The sequence below is a fragment of the Drosophila eugracilis genome, unplaced genomic scaffold, assembly GCF_018153835.1.
Source record: "Drosophila eugracilis isolate 14026-0451.02 unplaced genomic scaffold, ASM1815383v1 contig_854, whole genome shotgun sequence".
NCBI classification, from domain to species: domain Eukaryota; kingdom Metazoa; phylum Arthropoda; class Insecta; order Diptera; family Drosophilidae; genus Drosophila; species Drosophila eugracilis.
Window position 1 is genome coordinate 16,748 of NW_024573761.1, and position 22,575 is coordinate 39,322.

At 39.5% G+C, this 22,575-nt stretch overlaps 4 protein-coding genes, 1 non-coding gene and 1 pseudogene across 5 annotated transcripts; 3 read left to right on the forward strand and 3 right to left on the reverse strand.

The window, feature by feature from the left end:
• Positions 1 to 647: 647 nt before the first annotated feature.
• Positions 648 to 4,235, forward strand: LOC121530488 (sodium- and chloride-dependent neutral and basic amino acid transporter B(0+)-like). Its single transcript, XM_041819613.1, has 10 exons — positions 648 to 692; positions 1,055 to 1,196; positions 1,445 to 1,576; positions 1,633 to 1,793; positions 1,856 to 1,956; positions 2,711 to 3,165; positions 3,268 to 3,407; positions 3,490 to 3,618; positions 3,689 to 3,895; positions 3,954 to 4,235. Exons 1-10 carry the CDS (start codon positions 648 to 650, stop codon positions 4,233 to 4,235), a joined length of 1,794 nt encoding a protein of 597 aa, XP_041675547.1.
• Positions 4,236 to 5,289: 1,054 nt separating this feature from the next.
• Positions 5,290 to 10,388, forward strand: LOC121530489 (sodium- and chloride-dependent neutral and basic amino acid transporter B(0+)-like). Its single transcript, XM_041819614.1, is given in 10 exon segments — positions 5,290 to 5,407; positions 5,639 to 5,770; positions 5,828 to 5,988; positions 6,051 to 6,175; positions 7,630 to 8,081; positions 8,184 to 8,323; positions 8,406 to 8,534; positions 8,609 to 8,815; positions 8,874 to 9,146; positions 10,233 to 10,388. Coding segments are annotated over 10 exon segments (1,893 nt in total).
• A 1,337-nt stretch (positions 10,389 to 11,725) lies between these two features.
• LOC121530490 (sodium- and chloride-dependent neutral and basic amino acid transporter B(0+)-like) lies at positions 11,726 to 14,729 on the forward strand. The gene is given in 9 exon segments (XM_041819615.1): positions 11,726 to 11,843; positions 12,081 to 12,212; positions 12,270 to 12,430; positions 12,493 to 12,617; positions 13,178 to 13,629; positions 13,735 to 13,874; positions 13,977 to 14,105; positions 14,180 to 14,386; positions 14,445 to 14,729. Coding segments are annotated over 9 exon segments (1,749 nt in total).
• Positions 14,730 to 15,169: 440 nt separating this feature from the next.
• Positions 15,170 to 17,939, reverse strand: LOC121530486 (sodium- and chloride-dependent glycine transporter 1-like). The gene is made up of 9 exons (XM_041819610.1): positions 17,765 to 17,939; positions 16,947 to 17,242; positions 16,826 to 16,881; positions 16,616 to 16,739; positions 16,227 to 16,560; positions 16,018 to 16,169; positions 15,818 to 15,946; positions 15,560 to 15,760; positions 15,170 to 15,472 (listed from the first exon to the last, which is right to left on the reverse strand). Exons 1-9 carry the CDS (start codon positions 17,937 to 17,939, stop codon positions 15,170 to 15,172), a joined length of 1,770 nt encoding a protein of 589 aa, XP_041675544.1.
• On the reverse strand, positions 17,334 to 17,539 carry Trnay-gua. The gene is made up of 2 exons: positions 17,503 to 17,539; positions 17,334 to 17,369 (listed from the first exon to the last, which is right to left on the reverse strand). It is a non-coding gene; the product is annotated as a tRNA-Tyr (tRNA).
• A 285-nt stretch (positions 17,940 to 18,224) lies between the features above and the next one.
• On the reverse strand, positions 18,225 to 22,525 carry LOC121530491 (annotated as a pseudogene).
• Positions 22,526 to 22,575: the final 50 nt, after the last annotated feature.

Genomic DNA, 22,575 nt, shown 5'->3' on the forward strand with positions numbered 1-22,575 from the left:
TTTTATAGCTTGAAACTAGTAGATTTTTCAAAGTGCTTTTGAAGAATGTAATTATTTGTTATAATAACAAATCCTGCCTGGAAGAATTTTACACTTTGGGACGGTGACGTCACTACCCATGTGCGGCCTTTAAGGTTACATTTATTATAAATTATTTTTGGTTAATCGACAAGTATTCATAAACTCTGAAATATACTCTTTTGAAGAAGCATCTCTAGAATATGCATGCTGAATATATATTATATTACAGTTTCTGAGATATCAGCGGTTTTACGGACGGACAAGGCAATTGATCCTGAACAAGAATATATATTCTTTGTTTCTGAGTAATTTTGTAGACGTTTATGAAATGGCGGCTTACCCTTATTTCTGAATAACTTAACCTGGAACTTACATAATATTTTAGCATTTTTAGTTTTGGAGTGGAGTGTAATCTTCTGCTTTAACATACGAAGATACGTTTTGTGTATTAAGTATAGAAGGTTCTATAATTTGCAAATGAATTCGCATGGAATAAAATAATGTTTGTCTAAAATTAATTGAAACGAAAATAAGAAGACACGCTGTAGTCGGGTGCCGCGACTATAAGATACCCTTTACTGTTTTACACAATTTTAAAATATTCATTTTACTCGTAGAAATTAAAAATGAAAAATATTTTACAATCGCACGCTGTCGTCGCCTGCGATCAAGTAAAGTGAGCTTAAAGTATAATTGGAGAACAAAAGCTCGGTGGCAGAAAAAGAGGGAGAACCAAGAGAGAGTCTTTTCTCTTTCAAAGATCTGCTCGGCGCTATCCCCATCTCACACACACAACACAATATTGTATATGTGCATCATTGTGACTTTTGCATTTGCAGCTATGCATTTTTTAACTATGACCAGTCTTGGTTATCTGATATGACTAGGATGAGCTGAACAGAGGTTTATTAGCGGAATAGAATTTAGTTTTCCGGCATCGGTTGTACTATTCATACCTCTCTCTATTGGCTTGCAAGAAAGGATCACAGTGACCCAATTCATCTTCTATTTCTTAATATTGTTTTTCAACAAGGTTTATAAAACATCGTATGGGATGGGGCTTAAGGCAGCTTCCCCCGATTTAGGACGAGGGCAGTGGGAAAAACCAACGGACTATATATTTGCCTGTCTAGGACTAACTTTGCAGGTGCATCTGTTTGGTTCCAGTGCAGGCAGTAAGTTATAGGAACGTTTTAAACCAAAATATTTAATAGGCAGTTTAGCTAAAGAGTTAACCTTATCTCTTCAGGGGCGTTGTTCCAATAATGAATATTTAAGACTAATATTTCTTATACATAAAATATATTATATTATATTATCTTCGATGAAAAAGATTTTCTTCTGTTGCACGTCAAATCATAATTTTTAAGTAGTATATCTTAGACATTTTATGGTTAAAATGAGTTTTATTCGCTAACTTTAGTTCTTGGAATGCTGCCATACTTCTTGTATATGGTAATCCTTGTGGTTCCGGTCTTGGTCATCCACTCTTTTATGGGCCAGTTTTCGAGCAGTGGCTTCATCTCCGCCTTTCGTCTGGCTCCGTTCTTTAAAGGTAAGTATTTTTGACCACAAAATATGTGACCTGTTATATTTAAATTTGATTTTAAGGCATAGGATATGTGAGCCTCTTCCTGAACACCTTCTTTCTCATTTACTACGGCACGAAGGCTGCTGTTCCCACTTTCTACATATGGTACTCCTTTTACCCCATTTTACCCTGGAGTTGCGAGGGTTTATCGTCTTGGTTCAATGAGTCTCAAGGACTAACTGTAGGAAACGTTATTAAGGAAGTTTAATTCAAAAATTAATACAATTTTCTTGGTGCTTAAAGACTTGTCATTTAACAATGGAATCGGGTTACACGTATATAAACTACTCCACAGACATCAATGATTCGAAATATGTTCACGTACCGTCCTATCTATACATGAAGTAAGTATGAAACTAATTTATGTAAGAATAAGTATATATGTATGTATATAAGTATATAGGATATATAAATTCTTAATAAGGATCAATAGATGAGTTCGATTTAGCCATGTCCGTCTGTCCGTATGAACCCTGAGATCTCAGTCACTATAAGAGACACATGCAAAGTTGGGATTAAGCACGTGTGTTCTTGAGATGCGTCTTAAGGTGGCGCCCACGCCCAATCTTTCCTTCAAAATGTCGTTATACGCATATTTACATATATTAAAATATGTTTTGGTAGGACCTTGTATAACACTTTCTTGTCCGTACTCCTCGGTTTATGTGGGTTTTTTTAATTACGCTTATGTTTATTAAAATTGGATTGTACCCGATGGCCGTTCCGTCGTTTTTCCTCCGCTTGAGCATGACTTCACTTTGTCAGATCTTCTCGAATACTCTCCTTCATTCCTCGTGTCTTGTTGCTTCTTGTTTTTATTTTCTGACAATAGGTGGCGCTAGTAAAATTATCAGAGTCAATGTCTGCTATCAAAAGAATTATTTTAAAATTTACTAAATAAAAATTTTTTTTCTTACCTCTTTTTCATTCATTATTATCTTTTATTCATTCTTAGTACTTAGACAAATTAAGGGGAAAGTACAAATTTGGCGAAATAATGACTAAATAAGTTACAGCCAGATTCCAATTAACTAAGGCTAATTAATTAATTAAGTTCGTTAATTAATATTTTACCAATTTGTTTTTTTATTTTGACAGATACCATTTTTTCACTTATCATTACCCAACAGAAGGCTATCAGGTAGACTGGAATTTTGTGGGCCTCTACGTTCCCATTTGGGCAACGATTGCAGTTATATTCTATAAGTTTTCAGAGACCCCAAAGTTTGGAAAGTTCATACGATATATGGTTGTTGCAACATTGTCCCTCCTGTTTGTGTGCTTTGTGCGCATTTCGTTTCTCCCAGGAGCCATGAAAGGGCTGGAAAGATATTTGACTCCCAAAGTCCGAGATGTGGAAACGGGAATCGACCGCACATTTCGTATGGTCGTACATGCATTTGGGGCTGGTTGGGGCAGTGTGATAGCTCTGTCCAGTTTCAACGGGTTCAGGACCAACATAATGTCGTACAGTTGGACTATTTCCATCGGACAGGTGTTAATTTTTATCATGTATGACATGGTATACTTTATGCTCGATCACTACTTCAAAGGTAACTACAATAAAACATTATGAGAAGCAGCACCAGACAGAATTGTTTCAGACAAAACCGTGATTTGATACAGCATTATACTAATTACCTTTTCAATTATAGGACTTTCTGAAGATCATATTGTTATAAGCGACTGGATATTCTATTTTTCCGGTGCTTCTGTTTTATCCTCCGTGGGTTGGCCGAACCTTTGGACTTTTCTTTTCTATGCCATGTTATTAATGGCTGGACTTATTGTATTGGTAAGTTTGAAATTGTGAATCCTCTCCCAATATTTCTTGATTTTACTCTTAACTAGCTGAGTATATTTGTTCTCAATTGCAGACGACACAAATCTTCACTATCCTCCAAAGCTTATTCGACGAGTTTGAAACACTTAGAAAGAGAAAAATGGAAGTAACCTTTGGCCTCATTGGAGGCCTGGCAGTCTGTTCCTGTGCTCATTGCGTCGATGTAAGTATGTGATCAAACATCTAAAACACAACATTAACTATGATGTAAACCATTCTTGTATGATATTCAGCATGGAATGATTTTGTTTATGAGCTTTATGGAAAATATTGTTTTGACACACAGTGTGCTCCACTTACTCCTAATTTTGGTGGTTTTGTGGATCTACGGGCGAGAACGTTTCCAGCGGGATATTGAGTTCATGCTGGGGCAGCCGTTTGCCTCCTGGAAGGTTTTCACACTCCGCTTCATAGCTCCGTTTATTTTGCTGCGTTGTCTGGTTTGTTACCAACATTTGATTAAACTTTGATTTTTTACTAATTTAACTTCCTGACTAGGTAATGGAACTAAACTATGTAACAGGAGGTCGCTGGGCGATGTATGTAGTGGTCGACACGATTCACGATATACTTTTGGTGTTGTGCGCTCTGGCAATACCTGGCTATGGATTTTACTACGTTTACCAGAACAGCGGCTCCTTTAGCGAACGCTTCAAACGTACCTGCCGACCCACAGATTGGTATCCGGTTGAGGAGGAGCACCGCCAGCGTTACGGGGAAGCTGTAGGCCAAACGGAGGTGACCGACCAGCTTTTTGAGCTTATCGATGACGTGAATTAATAAAAAATAAAATTATCAATTTACATGACATTTTTGAAAGGATATGTGTCCAATATTTGTATATAGGTATAAAACCTTTCTGAATTTTGCCACCTTCGTGATCATGATATTGGTAATTTCTCTTGTTGGTGTGATTTGTTGAGTGCAGCGGAAAGGTTCAGGCGTGGCAAGGATTCTTGCGTCAGTTAAGCCACCATTTGTTTTGCAGCTACTATTTATACTTCGATGAAACCTTCGTTTTCTAATCGGCTGTACACTACAGCAGCGTGAGCCTTGATCGATGTGTGAAGCGAACCGTGTCAATCCGTGAGCTTTGATACACCATTAGGATACATAAGACAGTTCTGAGCCAATGTCCAACAAAACACGACATCTTATGGAATCTCCATTTGAGTTCTGAACATAAACCACGGCGAACAATTTAGTATGTTCCGTCCGATACCTTGCATGATATTGCTGCATTTGTTTTTGTTGTTGCTAGCTCATAAACTATAGGCTTTAAAAATGAATTTAGTATATGCCGTGGACGATTGTATCTTTGAACCCACGCCGTGTTGTAAGCCGTTACTGTGATAGCCAAGTGTCGCATCAAGTTGGGAGCCTCAACAACGAGCAGTATTTTCAAACAATGGAACTTCGGTGTACTGGACAAAAGCTGGTTGCTATAAATGTCTTGAAAGTGTAGAAGTGTGAACAAAGAATGAATGGAGAACAAAAGCTCAGTTGCAGATGGAGAGAAAGAACCAAGAGAGAGATTTTCTCTCTTTCTGAGATCTACTAGGCTTTATCCCTAGCTCTCACAGTATGTGTGTATCATTGTGACTTTTCCATTTTGCACTAATTTGCAACAGTAACTATGACCAGATCTTGGTTATCTGAGCTGTGTCGGATGAGGTGAACAGCGGCTTATTAGAGAAATAGAATTTAGTTTTCCTTAATCGGTTGTACTATTCAAAGCTCTGTCTATTGGCTTGCAAAGCAGGATCACAGTGACCTAATTTATCCTGATTATTAATATTGTGGTTGCAACAAGGTTTATAAAAACTCGTATGGGATGGCGCATAAGTCAGCTTCTCCCGATTTAGGACGAGGGCAGTGGGAAAAACCAACGGACTTCATTTTTGCCTCCATAGGACTAGTCCTGAAGACGAATATGTATGGCGATATGAGCAGTAAGTTATAGGAACTTTTAAAACCAAATTATATACCTAACAAGGTTTAAGGGCGTAAGGGGGTTTTAGGGGCGTTGTTCCAATAATGCATAATTTAGACTAATACTTCTTATACATAAAATATATTATCTTCGCTGAACAAGTTATACTTCTGTATCACGTTAAATCAGAGTTCTAAATGTATATCTTAGACATTTTATGCTTGAATTAAGTTTTATTTGCTAACTTTAGTTGTTGGAATGCTGCCATACTTTGTGTATATGGTTATCTATGTGGTTCCGGTCTTGGTCATTCACTCTTATATGGGCCAGTTTTCGAGCAGTGGCTTCATCTCCGCCTTACGTCTGGCTCCTTTCTTTAAAGGTAACTAATATTTACCAGAAAATAAGTTTTCTGTTTTATTTCAATAATGATTTTTAGGCATAGGATATTTGAGCATTTTCCTCACTACCATCTTTCTCATTTACTACGTCACGTTCGCTTCTGTTCCAATTTTCTACATATGGCACTCCTTTAAACCCATTCTGCCTTGGAGTTGCGAGGGGTTATCGTCGTGGTTCAATGAGTCTCAAGGACTTACTGTAAGAAACGTTATTAAGAGAGTTTCAATCGAAAACTATTACAATTTTCTTGTTGCTTAAAGACATGTCATTTAACAATGGAATCGGGCTACTCGTATATAAACTCTTCAACACACACCAATGATTCAAAATATGTTAACGTACCGTCCAGTCTCTACTTTGAGTAAGTATTACACTATTATATAAGGTCCATAAACAGAACTTTTTGAATTCAGTGAGAATTTCAAGATATTTCAGTGATTGAAAGTGCAAACATCACAAAGAGTCAAATTCAATTTCGTTTCAAAATTGGTTAAACTTTTACCAAAACGTTTCATTTGATGCAACGAGTTTATGGTGATGATTGTCTATCCAGTAGCTGAGTGCACGGGTGGTTTCAAAGTTTCCAAAGAGGTCGTGAGGATATATATGACGATCAAAATCAATCCAATGAAACTGTGCGTGAGTTCATCATAAATTAGCCGAAAGCATCGTTGAATAAAATAAATTTATTTTGCCGATAAAGGTCTTGTTGACTTTGGAAGGCACCTTGTATGCAAGAATAAAAATATAAGTAAATATATATATAAGGATATACTATATATATAAAATTCCTTGAAGGGATAAATGAATGAGTCTATTTTTCCATACCCGTCTGTCCGTCTGAACGCTGAAATCACAGTTCACATAAGAGATACAAAGTTTGGACAATGCACTCTAGAGACGCTTCTTGAGGCGGCACGCAGTCTTACACTTAGTATACACTAAGTATTACACTTGTACGAGGTGTGTTCAAAAAGTAAGGTGACTCTTCAAATTTCGCGAATTTCAAATTTTTCGATTATCGATATTTTTGTTTTGTTATATTGGTACACTCTTCCCTAACATCTGTACCAAGTTTCAATGGAACATCCTCTTTTGTTTGGTTGTGAGAGGCGTAAAGTTACAAGTTGTTTTGCGAGCTCGGCGATTTTTTGCTATCGAAAAATATGGATCAAAGGATTTGGATTTTTTGGCCAAAAACAACACCACAATAATGCCTCAGCCACCATATTCACCGGATTTGGCCCCATGTGACTTTTTCTTGTTCCCAAAACTGAAGATAATCGAAAAATTTGAAAAATTTGAAATTTGAAAAGTCACCTTACTTTTTGAACACACCTCGTATAACTTCTAAAAGGTTTCGATAATCGAAAAATTTGAAATTCGCGAAATTTGAAGAGTCACCTTACTTTTTGAACACACCTCGTATAACACTTTCTTCTCTGTTCTTCTCGATTTAATAACAATTATTCAAATCGGAACATTATTTCATATTTATTTAGTTTATCAAATGGGCAGCGAGGTTAGTTACTATTTTCTGACAATAGGTGGCGGCACTTAATATTATCGGCGTTAACAAAATTATTATTTTAAAGGTGGATAAGACATAAACTAATAAGACTAAAACTAAGCTATCTAAAAGTTCTGAGTTGTTTTTACTTACTTCTCGTTTTATATATATTGAGTATACGACAAATTGAAGGGAAACTACAACCAGAGTCCAAAGTGACAGCAGCGAAGGTTATTACTAATACACCATACTATTACACCATTATATGCTAAGGTTAATTTATTATTTATCAAATAATATTTTACTAATTTGGTTTTTTATTTTGACAGCTACCAATTTACCACTTACAACTCAGAAGACGACGATCCGGTAGACTGGAATTATGTGGGCCTCTGCGTTCTCATTTGGGCAACGATTGCAGTTATATTCTATAAGTTTTCAGAGACCGCAAAGTTTGGAAAGTTCATACGATATATGGTTGTTGCAACACTGTGTCTTCTGTTGGTGTGCTTTATGCGAATTTCGCTTATCCCAGGAGCCATGAAAGGGCTGGAAAGATATTTTACTCCCAAAGTCCTTTATGTGGAATACGAAATCGGCCGAACATTTGGTATGGTCGTATTTGGATTAGGGGCTGGTTGGGGCAGTGTGATAGCTCTGTCCAGTTTCAATGGGTTCAGGACCAACATAATGTCATACAGTTGGATTATTTCCATCGGACAGGCCTTAATTTTCATCATGTTTGACATGCTTCACTGTATGATCGTTCACTACTACGAAGGTAACTACAACAAGACATAAGAAGCAGCATCAGACAGAAACCATTTATTAGGAATAAATGTGATTTGATTCAGATTTGCAGTAATTCCTTTTTTCATTACAGGACTTTCTGAAGATCATATTGTTAATGTCTACTGGACGTACTATCTGAGCGGTGCTTCTGCATTATCCTCCGTGGGTTGGCCGAACCTTTGGACTGTTCTTTTCTATACAATGTTATTAATGGCTGGTCTTATTGTTTTGGTAAGTTTGAAATTGTGAATCCTCTCCCAATATTTCTTGATTTTACTCTTAACTAGCTGAGTATATTTGTTCTCAATTGCAGACGACACAAATCTTCACTATCCTCCAAAGCTTATTCGACGAGTTTGAAACACTTAGAAAGAGAAAAATGGAAGTAACCTTTGGCCTCATTGGAGGCCTGGCAATCTGTTCCTGTGCCCATTGCGTGTCTGTAAGTATTTTATCAAACATCTAAAACACAACATTAAATGTGAAATAAACCATTTTGTCTTGTATGATTTTCAGCATGGAATTATGTTCGTTATGGGCTTTGCTCACAATATTACTGTGACACACAGTGTGCTCCACTTTCTGCTTCTTTTGGTGGTTTTGTGGATCTACGGGCGAGAACGTTTCCAGCGGGATATTGAGTTCATGCTGGGGCAGCCGTTTGCCTCCTGGAAGGTTTTCACACTCCGCTTCATTGCTCCGTTTTTTTTGCTGGGTTGTTTGGTTTGTTACCAACATAGGATTCGATTTTGTTACTTTGCTAATTTAATTTCCATACTAGGTATCGGGAATAAAATATTTAAGACGGGAACACTATCAGCAGTATGCAGTGGTCCATTCGATTCACTATATACTTTTGGTGCTATGCGCTCTGGCAATACCTGCCTATGGATTTTACTACGTTTACCAGAACAGCGGCTCCTTTTGCGAGCGCTTCAGACGCACCTGTCGACCCACAGATTGGTATCCTGTTGAGGAGGAGCACCGCCAGCGTTACGGCGAAGCTGTAGGCCAAACGGAGGTGACGGACCAGCTTTTTGAGCTTATCGATGACGTGAATGAATAAGTGATAAGTGATATATGTTCACGAAGTTATTACACAAATATTGGGAAATACGTGGATACGTGTTTTATAAGGAAAAGGGAAGGATTATGTGATAATAAAGCCCTCCAATTATGTTTTAGAATATTTACTTTACAGCCGCACGTTCTCATTGTGTGGAAGCAAGTAAAGTGTGGACAAAGAATAAATGGAGAACAAAAGCTCGGTGGCAGAGAGATAGAGAAAGAGGGAGAGCCAAGCGAGAGAGCCTTTTCTATGTCCAAGATCACACCACATATTGTACATATGTATGTGTGTATCATTGTGACTTTTGCAGTTTCAACGCGCCACCTCAAAATCCACACAGATGGAAATGAATGAAGAAAATAAAATAATTTTTTTTAAAGGCTGTGTTCTTTTCTTTTCGTATTTATCTTTCCTTTGTTTGGGGTATTTATACCCGTTACTCGTAGAGTAAAAGAGTATATTAGATTCGTTGAGAAGTATGTAACAGATAGAAGGAAGCGTTTCCGACTTTATAAAGAATATTTTCTTTTCTGATCCAGCAACTGTTGGTAATGGATTTGTTTGTTTGAGGGGAAGATACTTGATACAGATTGGTTTATTTTGCTTCCTAGAAAATGGAAATTATACCTCTTCCGGTACTTAGGATTATTCGCTATGCTAATACATCCTTGGTTGTCTTCTTAATATCATTAACATCATTAAAGAGCCATAATGCTCTCTTACATCTTCGGCTACGGTAGATGAAGCCGCAAGAGAATTTTGTTTCAAGGCACTCCAAATAAATAGGCATATACATATATATAGATATGTAGGTATAGGCAGATATAGATACATAGGTATCCGTTCGTACTTCTTTTGTCAGTTTCATCTCCAGTCCAATTAGAATCAACTTACCCTATAGGAATATTATTCTTACTTTTAAAGTACATAAATCTGGTTGTGTACACAACATTACATACATTAAAGAGTCAATTAAGTTCCACATGATTCTTCAGACACACGATTCACTATATACTTTTGGTGTTATCCGCTCTGGCAATACATGGCTATGGATATTACTACGTTTACCAGAACAGCGGCTCCTTTTGCGAGCGCTTCAGACGCACCTGTCGACCCACCGATTGGTATCCGGTTGTGGAGGAGCACCGCCAGCGTTACGGGGAAGCTGTAGGGCAAACGGAGGTGACCGACCAACTTTTTGAGCTTATCGATGATGTGAATGAATAGGTGATAAGATTATCAAAATACATTACATTTTTAAACGGATTTGTGTCCAATATTTGTATACACGTATATACAATATATAAAAAAAACTATTTTTAAGTTTCAATGAAGAACAATTTTTGGTAAAATCTTTTCGGCTTGGTATAATTTGCACTTCTCGCTTTAAGCTAGTACATTTTTAAAGTGCTTTAGAAAAATGTAAATATTTATTATTAAATATAAATAAATAAAATAAATAAGATTAAGAATTTTATACTTTGGGACGGTGACGTCACTATCCATGAGGGGCTTTTAAGCTTAAATTTACCAATAAACTTTTTTTGGTTCATCAAAAAGTATTCGAACCGAATCATAAACCCTAAAATATGCTTAATATATATTATGGTTTCTGAGATCTCAGCGGTTATACGATGGGCGGAGAGACGGGCGGGCCGACGGACAGAGCGATTGATCCTGATCAATACTATATAATACTGTACTATACTAGTATATAGTAGAAACCACAACCACTATATCTACAAAGAAAAATTAAAAGATAATTTCCTTTTTATTATTATTATTATTGTTTTTCAGTAAGTTTGTAGATTTTCTTTTCCAACTCACGGGGCTTACTTTGCTGGGAACTGGGGCACTGAGTCATTTCCGGATGATTCCTGACGTTTATGAAATACCGGCCTACTTTCATTCCTGGAACTTACTTGTAGTTATTGCAAAAATGTTCATAGATAAGTCAAGTGTAATCTTCTGCTTTAACATACAAAGATAAGTTTTGTGTATTAAGTATACAAAGGGGTATAATTTGCAAATGAATTCGCATTGAATTAAATAATGTTACTCTGAACTTAATTGAAACGAAAAATACACCTAAGTATTATTCATGCCCGATTTGCCAAATAATAAATCCCTTCAATTATAGTTTAGAATATTCATTTTACAAGCACACGCTCTCGTTGTCTGGAAGCAAGTAAGTAGAAAGTAAGTTCACAAAGAACGAATGGAGAGCAAAAGCGCGGTTGCAGAGAGAGAGAGAGAGAGCTTTTTCCTTTTCCAAGATCTCCTTGGCTCTATCCCCATATCACACACACAACGCAATATTGATGTGTGTATCATTGTGACTTTTCATTTGCAACTATGCATTTTTTAACTATGACCATAACATAGTTATCTCACTTGAGTGGGATGAGCTGAACAGAGGTTTATTAGCGGAATAGAATTTAGTTTTTCGGTATCAGTTGTACTATTCATACCTCTATTGGCTTGCAAAATAGGATCACAGTGACCTAATTTATCCTGATTATTAATATTGTGGTTGCAACAAGGTTTATAAAAACTTGTATGGGATGGCGCATAAGTCAGCTTCTCCCGATTTAGGAAGAGGGCAGTGGGAAAAACCAACGGACTTCATTTTTGCCTGCATAGGCCTAGTCCTGAAGACGAATCTGTATGGCGATATGAGCCGTAAGTTATAGGAACTTTTAAAACCAAATTATATACCTTACAAGGTTTAAGCTTCAGTGCTAACCTTATCTTTTTAGGGGCGTTGTTCCAATAATGCATATTTAAGACTAATACTTCTTATACATAATATATTGTCTTTGCTGAACAAGTTTTACTTCTGTATCACGTTAAATCAGAGTTCTAAATGTATATCTTAGACATTTTATGCTTGAATTAAGTTCTATTTGCTAACTTTAGTTGTTGCAATGCTGCCATACTTTGTGTATATGGTTATCTATGTGGTTCCGGTCTTGGTCATTCACTCTTATATGGGCCAGTTTTCGAGCAGTGGCTTCATCACCGCCTTACGTCTGGCTCCTTTCTTTAAAGGTAACTAATATTTACCAGAAAATATGTATTCTGTTTTATTTCAATAATGATTTTTAGGCATAGGTTATTTGAGTCCTTTCCTGACTACCATCTTTCTCATTTACTACGGCACGTTCGCTTCTGTTCCACTTTTCTACATATGGCACTCCTTTAAACCCATTCTGCCTTGGTGTTGCGAGGGGTTATCGTCGTGGTTCAATGAGTCTCAAGGACTTACTGTAAGAAACGTTATTAAGAGAGTTTCAATCGAAAACTATTACAATTTTCTTGTTGCTTAAAGACATGTCATTTAACAATGGAATCGGGCTACTCGTATATAAACTCTTCAACACACACCAATGATTCAAAATATGTCGACGTACCGTCCAGTCTCTACTTTGAGTAAGTATTAAACTATTATATAAGGTCCATACCACAGTAAACAGAACTTTTTGAATCCAGTGAGAATTTCAAGATATTTCAGTGATTGAAAGTGCAATCACATCACAAGGAGTCATATTTCATTTCGTTTTCAAATTGGTTAAACTTTATTACCTTTATATATATAATGTAAAATATAAAATATATTATATTATTTTACTTTATTTATAACTTATGTAACACTTTCTTGTCTGTTCTTCTCGATTTAATAACAATTATTCAAATCGGAACATTATTTCATATTTATTTAGTTTATCAAATGGGCAGCGAGGTTAGTTACTATTTTCTGACAATAGGTGGCGGCAGTTAATATTATCGGCGTTAACAAAATTATTATTCTAAAATTGGATAAGACATAAACTAATAAGACTTATATATATATATATTGAGTATACGACAAATTGAAGGGAAACTACAACCAGAGTCCAAAGTGACAGCAGCGAAGGTTATTACTAATAGTACACCATACTATTACACCATTATATGCTAAGGTGAATTTATTATTTATCAAATAATATTTTCTGATTTGTTTTTTATTTTGACAGTTACCAATTTACCACTTACAACTCAAAAGACGACTATCCGGTAGACTGGAATTATGTGGGCCTCTACGTTCCCATTTGGGCAACGATTGCAGTTATATTCTATAAGTTTTCAGAGACCGCAAAGTTTGGAAAGTTCATACGATATATGGTTGTTGCAACACTGTGTCTTCTGTTGGTGTGCTTTATGCGAATTTCGTTTATCCCAGGAGCCATGAAAGGGCTGGAAAGATATTTTACTCCCAAAGTCCTTGATGTGGAATACGAAATCGGCCGAACATTTGGTATGGTCGTATTTGGATTAGGGGCTGGTTGGGGCAGTGTGATAGCTCTGTCCAGTTTCAATGGGTTCAGGACCAACATAATGTCGTACAGCTGGATTATTTCCATCGGACAGGTCTTAATTTTCATCATGTTTGACATGCTTCACTGTATGCTCGATTACTACTACACAGGTAACTACAACAAGACATTATAAGAAGCAGCATCGGACAGAAACCATTTATTAGGGAAAAATGTGATTTGATTCAGATTTGCAGTAATTCTTTTTTTCATTACAGGACTTTCTGAAGATCATATTGTTAATGTCTACTGGACGTACTATCTGAGCGGTGCTTCTGCTTTATGCTCCGTGGGTTGGCCGAACCTTTGGACTGTTCTTTACTATACAATGTTATTAATGGCTGGTCTTATTGTGTTGGTAAGTTTGAAATTGTTAAGCAAATGGCCGGATTTCTCTGAGTAGAATCATTCCTCTTCAAATATTTATTGCTTTTAGTCTTAAGATTGTTCTCAATTGCAGGCAACACAAATCTTTACTATCCTGCAAAGCTTATTCGACGAGTTTGAAGCACTTAGAAAGAGAAAAATGGAAGTAACCTTTGGCCTCATTGGAGGCTTGGCAGTTTGTTCCTGTGCCCATAGCGTCAATGTAAGTATTTTATCAAACATCTTAAACATAACATTAACTGTGAAATATACCATTTTGTCTTGTATGATTTTCAGCATGGAATTATGTTCGTTATGGGGTTTAGTCACAGTATTACTGTGTCACACAGTGTGCTCCACTTTCTGTTTCTTTTGGTGGTTTTGTGGATCTACGGACGGGAACGTTTCCAGCGGGATATTAAATTCATGCTGGGGCAGCCGTTTGCCTCCTGGAAGGTTTTCACACTCCGCTTCATAGCCCCGTTTATTTTGCTGGGTTGTTTGGTTTGTTACCAACATAGGATTCGATTTTGTTACTTTGCTAATTTAATTTCCATACTAGGTATCGGGAATAAAGTTTTTAAGACGAGAACACTATCAGAAGTATGTAGTGGCCCATTCGATTCACTATATACTTTTGGTGCTATGCGCTCTGGCAATACCTGCCTACGGATTTTACTACGTTTACCAGAGCAGCGGCTCCTTTTGCGAGCGGTTCAGACGCACCTGTCGACCCACAGATTGGTATCCGGCTGAGGAGGAGCACCGCCAGCGTTACGGGGAAGCTGAAGGGCAAACGGAGGTGACCGACCAACTTTTTGAGCTTATCGATGACGTGAATGAATAAGTGATAAGAATTTAAAAACACATTACATTTTTAAGCGCACTTCCGACAATCTGATAGCCGTTACAGTGTTTATTAATTTTACAATTTTTTTGCAAAGTGTCTTCATAAACTGACCATGTTGTTTTTGCGACAACTTAAAACATACATTTCTTTAGGCGACATCCTTAGAATATGCATGCTTTAGATCCTAATCAAGAATATTAATATTTTATATAGTCCAAAACTCTTATCACCTGTTAGATTATACCATTTGACCGAACGATTATAAAATGAAAGATAATTTTTGTAGATATTCTTTTCCAACTCGCGGCCTTACCTCGAACGGTGCATATTCTGAAAATACTTTCCTATGGATTTTATTACCTTTACTAGAGAATATTCTTCTGAACTCGTGATATGGTTAAAATATACAAATGTATGAGTGAATTAAAAAACTAAACCTATTTGGTACTCTCAATGTCTGTCTCTGACATAAAGCCTGGCATTCGGCGCTGCTTCCGAAAGGCCTCGTATTCCGCTCTATATTGGGGATCCGCTGGGGTCCAATCCAGGGGCTTTAGTCGTTTCTTCAGGCTTTCGCGTATCGAGGTTCGCTTCCGGATCATGATATAGAATATATATAGAGGTATCCAAATAACTGACGACACAAAAGTAAGCCAGCCGATGGAAATGGCCCAATGCGGGTACGAAACGTTGTTGTAGGTGACCGACCGAATAAACACGATGCTCGTTATGAGAATGAACTGAAAATATTATGTTATTAATAAAAACTTTTCATTTAAGGTTTTTTAATAGATAAGAAAACTTTTTAGAGTCTAAAAACTACTTACGACTAGGATTATGGGAGTGACGATCTGCCAGGAGATTCTCCACATTAGACTTGGCCGTTTGCCAAGCATAAACTCGACATCTAGCAGAAAGTTTTTAATGCCATAGATATAGGACACCATAATGATCTCCACCAAACAAATGACAATTACGGCTATCGCCGAGGAGTACCAGTCCAAAAGCTGCAGGATATACATTCCACCCTTAAATTTGTAGAAGAAAAATTAGAAGGCGGCTTAACTATTTTTGGGAATACTTACATTCGTGCACATTAAGGTTGAGAGCCCGAAAAAGGTTAGGCAAGAAATTAGCGTTAGTTTATATTTGTGCTGACGCGCCCAGAGCCACTCATCCAAAATGGATGACATGATGGCCTCCAGTTGGACAAACTGTGGATGGCGAAAGATTTAGCAAATACCAAATGCATTATTTTGATATCTGTGATAGATTTACAACATACCACACTATCGATACCCAGGAGAAATAGCATAAGGAAGAACATGAGCGACCAGAGCTGCGGGACTGGCATCATGGCAATGGCCTCTGGATAGGTGACAAAGGCCAGTCCTGCTCCACCTGTAGCCACCCTATCCACAGGAATGCCCGACTTTTCTTTGGAATGAAAACTTCTGAAGGCTTTCAAATATGCGCATACGAAAATTCACTTACCCGAGAGGAAACCCAGAACAGAGAACACCACAAATCCCGCAAAAACACTGGTAAACACGTTGATCGACACTATGAGAACGGAGTCGTACTTGGGATTGTTCCGGAAGTTATTGAAACTGGCCATATTGATTATTCCACCCCAGCCTGGTCCCAGGCCAAAGAACATCTGAATGGCGGCATCCGCCCAGACTTTGAGGTCCAGAAGGCGAACCCACTCGGGATACAGGTAGAACTTGATTCCCGTCCAGGCACCAGGTAATGTGACACCTCGGACGAACAGGATAAACAGCAGTACATACGGAAAGGGTACCGTGAAGTAGACCACCTTTCCCACCTGTTTTCGATTGGGGTTAGGCAGGATGAAGATGAACAAGAACTGCAGGACATACCGATTTGATTCCACGTATCAGGCATAGGTAGATAATAATCCAGGTGATTAGCAAGCTCACAAGCTGCTGCCACACCATGCCGCCAATTTCGGAAATGCTTGATGAGATTTTCAGAACTTCCCTGCTGCAAAAGAAGATTTGAATTAAAACTCTAAAGTTAACTAAAGGCTAGTTAATAAAATATTACTAACGAAAATAATTGACACTTACTGAAAGAACTGGTCGGCGGCAGTTTGAAAATCCTCCGAACGATTAAATTTTCTCACCTGAGATTTTATTTAGTATGCAATGTAGCCAAGGATACTTCCGGTGAATCAATGTCAATGCTTACCGCATCACCGACGACACATCTGTCGGTATTCCATGGATTTTTACAGTCCTCCCAAGGCACCTTCTTGAAAAAGCAGTAGGATATCATACGGATGGGATAGGATATAATTACTGAGTAGTAGCAGACGCAGTAAGCGTTCACTACCACCTGAGCAATGCCGGTCCCCTTTAACAGGGGCGTCATCCGAAACATTCCCGTGCAGCCCGTGCCAGAAAATTGTCCGATCAGAACCTCCATGTAAAATAGGGGAATACCGGCTAAAACTACCATCAGCAAATAGGGGATAAGGAAAGCAGCTAAAATGGAGAGTACAGACAGAAATTCTTAAATTCTCAAAAGAAAAGCGAACAAAAAAAGGGAATTTTAAGAACACCCGAAAAAGAAGTATCCTTCGAGCCGGATTTGAACCAGCGACCTATGGATTCCAACATATCTCGGATAAGTAACTGATGACACGAGAGCAGGCATCAGGAATCTGGGAGCCAGGGTATTGTTTTGGCCCAGAATGTCCTGCCTCAGCTCGCATCACCAAACATCACCAAGCATCGAGAAAACTCTACAGTCCACCGCTCTACCAACTGAGCTATCGAAGGCGTCGCTGTTCGGCTGGCCAAATGGCCATCAAAAGTGCCCGAGCTTTGCCAGCTTTCACTCGAAGCGAAAGCTAAAGCTAAAGCCTAAAAATAACCATCGCCTCTCAGTGCACCAGTCTCGCCCGTTGACGTCAGTGGTGCGCTATTTTGGGAGCGGCAAGAGCTTGAGCTCACTCATCGATTTGCTGAACGGTGGGTGGGTGGATGATTGAGCTGAGTACTTACCGCCGCCACTGCGGTAACAGAGATAGGGAAAGCGCCACACATTGCCGATGCCTATGGCATAACCAAGAAGTGAGAGGATGAACTCCGAGTTGGATTTCCACTGGCCACGATTCTCGTCCCTTTCTATGCGCTTCTCCTTGCGCGAAGGATCTGTTGGAGGCGCGTTATCAGCCATTTTCACTTATGGCTGTGCCTAGAATTTAGCATACTGAACTAGACTTAGTGTGATAAGTGTTAAAATTTCTATTTTCTATTTTTAAAAAGTTTCTTCTACCCTGTCAAATTTAAATCGGCAAATGTGTATCTGTCAAGGGAACATTTGAGAAATATTTTGTTTTTCGGCTTCTTGCATTTCGTGTAAAATAAGTAAAGTAAAATGTAAAAATGTAGAAATTGTAAAATTAGAACATTGCAAATTTATGTAAATTTTAGAAATCACACACTTCTTTCAGGTTTTAGTAAACGTTATAACACTTTATTGGCAACACTTTAGCATCGTTAGATGTACTTAGATCAGGTTTAGTTCACGGCATTCATTAGGCTAGCTTAGGGACTATGTGAGTGGGTTTTGTTAAAGCTTCGATTTCCTTGTTGGTTCCACATTTCGTGGCAATAACAATATCGTCTAACAGCTGAGGCTCTTCAAGAGCACCAACAGTGCCACCGATAGGAGTGGAACAGATTGGAGGTCAAGTCCTGAATTCCGACCCGCTATCGCCGTGTAGTCATCAGGTCGCTTGGCGGCGCGTTTCTCAGCCTTTTCGCAGAGGTCACCGCAGTTGGCGTGCTCACAGATGTCGCAGATGTTCGACTTGGGCGCCCTATAGAACTGCCTAGCCCGACGAGCTAAAAATGATTTTTAAATATATAAATTTATTATCTTGATTAAAATTCGTTAAACCTACCGCTGTCGTAGTAGTCATACATGACCACAGCCACAGGTCGATGCTTGGTGACCTTGACGGTCTTGTAGGCGTGCAGCGTGGGACAGACCTCCCTCCTGTCCAGGTAATCAAAGTATATAACCACCTTTGTGTTCCTGTTCTGGGTCTCAACCTTCTTGATGCGCTCACTCGATTCCAGGGTGGGAAGTGTATCCCTGTCCACAACAAAGCCACTGGGCAGTTGCACTTCCATCACGGCCATATTGGATCGCTGTTCATCCTCGCCCGCCACGGAAACAAAGCTGGTGCAGGCCGATAGATGAAGGTAGTCCGCATGGGAGTTTCTATTCACAGTGGGATCGAGTACAAATCGTGGCCAGGCACTGGTCACATTCGTGTTGTAAGTGTAGCTGACCTGGGCCAAGGCCATGCCCCGTCCAGTGGCCGAAACGCTCAGGTTTTTGAGGTTGTTAGGCAGCTAAAAAAGATGACGATTAAACATTAATCCTATCATTAGTTAGACAAACTATATTTAAGCTCACCTCTACTGTTTGCAGAGCCAGTGAGTTTTCGGCATTCACATTAATTATCGTTTCGGCACCTTCTCCATAATGAAAACCGATTTGGAGATTATTTCCTTGACTTGAGAAGCGTTCGGCAAACACGAGGAGCGCTTGTAGGCCCACAACCGTATCCTGAGATGCCACAAAGCCACCTTTAGGATTTCGCTGATCCATTAGCCAGTTCAAGACGGGCAGGGCATCGCCCACCAAGTTGTTTTCCAAAAGGGCCAAGGCGGCATAAGCGGAGATCTCAATGTTGACACTCCGGGTGGCATTGTACCAGGGTGACTGCTGTTCACCAGCGGGAGCTGTCTTATTCCACCATTTCCGACCATCTTAATAGAATTCCCTTTATTAATAAATAACCTTCTTGAAAATGGATTAGCTTACCCTTGTTGGTAGCCATCGAGTCCAACCGCTGAAGGAAAGCTGCCTTCGCATTATGATTGGCCCGAGAGAGCACATAAGTGCCCAAGGCCATGGCATGCAGATTGTTGGACCCATCCAAGCCTCTGGTGATAAAGTCCAGGGCTTTGTTGATATTATTCCGGTATTCCGGATAGAGATCCTAGACCAATTATGAGATAATTCCTATTTCATTGCTAGTCGCCCGTGTTACTTACCACATTTTCCATTAGAGCCAAGGTCACAAAGGCGGTTAGACTGATGCCATCATCGCCGAATCTCTCAAAGACATCGCCACGCTCTTCGAACCCGCCATTTGCCGACTGAACACTTCCCAGATAAGTCAGTGCCTTCTGTAGGACATTGCTATCCACTTGGGTGAAGGGAGCCGCCTGTCGGAGGGATCGAGCCACATAAGCAGTCAGCCAGGTGGAGCTCCTCTTGGCATCTAATCCGAAGGCACTAAAAGCACCATTCTCATGGCGATAATAAAGAATTCTTTGATAGCCAACAGCCAGATTGTTCGTTGCACGGAGTTCCACTTCTGGAGTAAGTTGGCGAAGGCGCTGGAAAAAAGATTTTTTAACATTTAATTTTAGAACAACTTTCCTGATATTAACTTACTCCCAGGTAGCGTAGAACCATCAAGTTGGGCACAAAGTTCACCATGGTCTGTTCACCGCAGCCCGTTGGCAGGAGGATGAGGCTGTCCAGATTGCCCACCAAACTGCCAATCAGATCTCCAACGGCTGACACCTCGATTCGCGTGGATTCTGGAATTGCATTTCGTGGAACCGCAATGGTAACATTCCTCCTATTTTGGGCATTTGAGTTCAGTTCGAAAAGGAAGCCCCTGTTAACCCGTTCCGTGGCTCCAGGATGCTCCACCAGCAGATTTTGCTCCACTGTGTCGCCAGCTTGGGAAGAAGCAGCCCATTGCCTGACCAACAGAGAACCAACTCGCTTTGGTGTTACGATAAAAAGGATACTGAGCGGGCTGATCTACCCGGCACCTGCAGGGATCGACGCCTGTAGAGCTCCACCTCTGTAAGAATCATTAAGTTTAAGGATTTTCAAAAACTTGGAACTATCAAGGATAACTTACTTGGCTGGTTTGTGGCCTTGGGATCTAGCTGGGGGAAGTCAAAGTCCAGGGCCGAGTTGTAAAAGGTAACCTCCACGTTCAAATCGCTGTCCCTGTTGTTGTACAACGAACGGAATGGCAATGAGTTCATCTGGAAATCAGTGTTATTTTTTAAGACTATCGAAAAGTCTATGTAAGACTTACCCCTCCTTATGGAATAGGCAACTCCGGTGGTTATATAGAACTCCTGTATGCGCTCCATTTTACCGGAGATAAACCAAGGCCATTAACAGGATCTAAAGCAAAAAGGCGGAACTACCCAAGAAGTCATTTCACTGGAATCCTTCTGTGGATGGAGTTCCTTCCATCACTGCTGGCCGAGATGTTCAAGAAGAGCCACGTATCCGCAGGATCACGCATCCTGGATCCTTGATTGTGCCAGAAGGGCTTGGGGTGTAGGAAAACGCATCGCCCTTTGCCTGGAGGCAAGGTATTAACCTGGATCTTGTGGGGCGGGTCCAATGTCGGTTTTTCTCACAGGTAGTGCTTATCTTCCCTCCGGGACCAGTGGAACCCTCTCGTCCCAAGGCAGGACTGCTCTCAGCTTCCCTTTTCGACAAAGTAATCCGTGTTGGACATGGTTATCACACCAGATTCCTTGCCTGGTGATCCCACTGGAGTGTTCATCGCTCAGTTCTCGTATGATCGCAGGGCATCCAGTCAGTTGTTTGTGGGTCAAGTCCGTGCCCACTTCCCCAGGGCATTGGCATTTTGGTCCACCAGCGATCCTGAGTCCCACATAAGAGTAGGGCTTGGTACTGATGCCTATATCAATATCCTGGCCGGGAAGGTGCTTATTGGAGCCTCAACTTGTACCTAGAAATGAAGTTATTTTAATTGGAAATTTCACTTGCTTTCTCTTGGTGCTTTACCGCATTCAGCAGATTTTCCAACCGTATGACCTGCTCATCGTAAACAAACTCTCCATTTACTACCGTATGCTAAACGAGCAGTTTGGCCCTCGTTATCATGACGACGAGGTGAGAACTGATTGTGTGGAAAGTTCCATCGGCACCTTACGAAGTAAGAAGTTATTAAAAAAAGCCCTTTAAAAAACAACCTTAAACCTACATCCACATTGTGGTGAGACAGAATAATATCCCTCACGCCTGACCACTGATACATAAAATACTTAATGGGCTCTCAAAAGAGCGTATCACTGTCAGAAATTTCTTGGTTGACAGTGGGTCTGCAAAAAAAGTTTGCCAAATAGATATTGACCTTTATATTTATATTGACCTTCTCACTCACCTATCGTTCAAGATCTTGTAAAGTGATATAAGCCGTGCAGATGTGCAGCTGATCTTCCACCTCACTAATCACACCCTGGTAGTCGACACGATAGAATGGTATTCATCCCGATCCCCAATAGGAACCCCCTCGTAAACTTCATTTTTATCTCGCCACTGGCATTCAAAACTATAAGTAGAAGGCCGCGATTATACATCTCACTGCTGCCGTAGATGCAATATTATCAAATATGCGGTAATCTGCGGATTAAAGTCCCTCAGTTGGTTCGGCCACACAGTGGGCAGGATGAGCCTGGGAAAATATGTTGTTGCATCAAAGGAAAGATTCTTTAGTAAAAGTACTTACTATAAAGGCTTCAAAAGGCACACACCTCTGGATATGGTAACTGGGCACCTCAGACAGCCTCCACAATGATAGTGATTCAAGTGCAAAATAAGACGGTGGAATAGTTTTGTACAGATCCAGTGTGGACTTCCTCGACCAGGGCATCCAAAAGATAATTTCCGCCTTTCATATCCTTGCTTGATGGAGCTCGTTCTCTATCGAACCTCAAAGTAATAACTA

Excerpts from the sequence above, each read along its gene's own strand:
- LOC121530488 (XM_041819613.1), top strand. The coding sequence starts at position 648 with ATGAAAAATATTTTACAATCGCACGCTGTCGTCGCCTGCGATCAA. Across the intron at positions 1,197-1,444 it reads GTTTGGTTCCAGTGCAGGCA|TTCTTGGAATGCTGCCATAC; the intron begins GTAAGTTATAGG and ends CGCTAACTTTAG. Across the intron at positions 3,408-3,489 it reads TGGCTGGACTTATTGTATTG|ACGACACAAATCTTCACTAT; the intron begins GTAAGTTTGAAA and ends TCTCAATTGCAG.
- LOC121530486 (XM_041819610.1), bottom strand. The coding sequence starts at position 17,939 with ATGGCTGATAACGCGCCTCCAACAGATCCTTCGCGCAAGGAGAAGCGC. Across the intron at positions 16,882-16,946 it reads GATGTGTCGTCGGTGATGCG|GTGAGAAAATTTAATCGTTC; the intron begins GTAAGCATTGAC and ends ATAAAATCTCAG. Across the intron at positions 15,761-15,817 it reads CAACCTTAATGTGCACGAAT|GGTGGAATGTATATCCTGCA; the intron begins GTAAGTATTCCC and ends TACAAATTTAAG.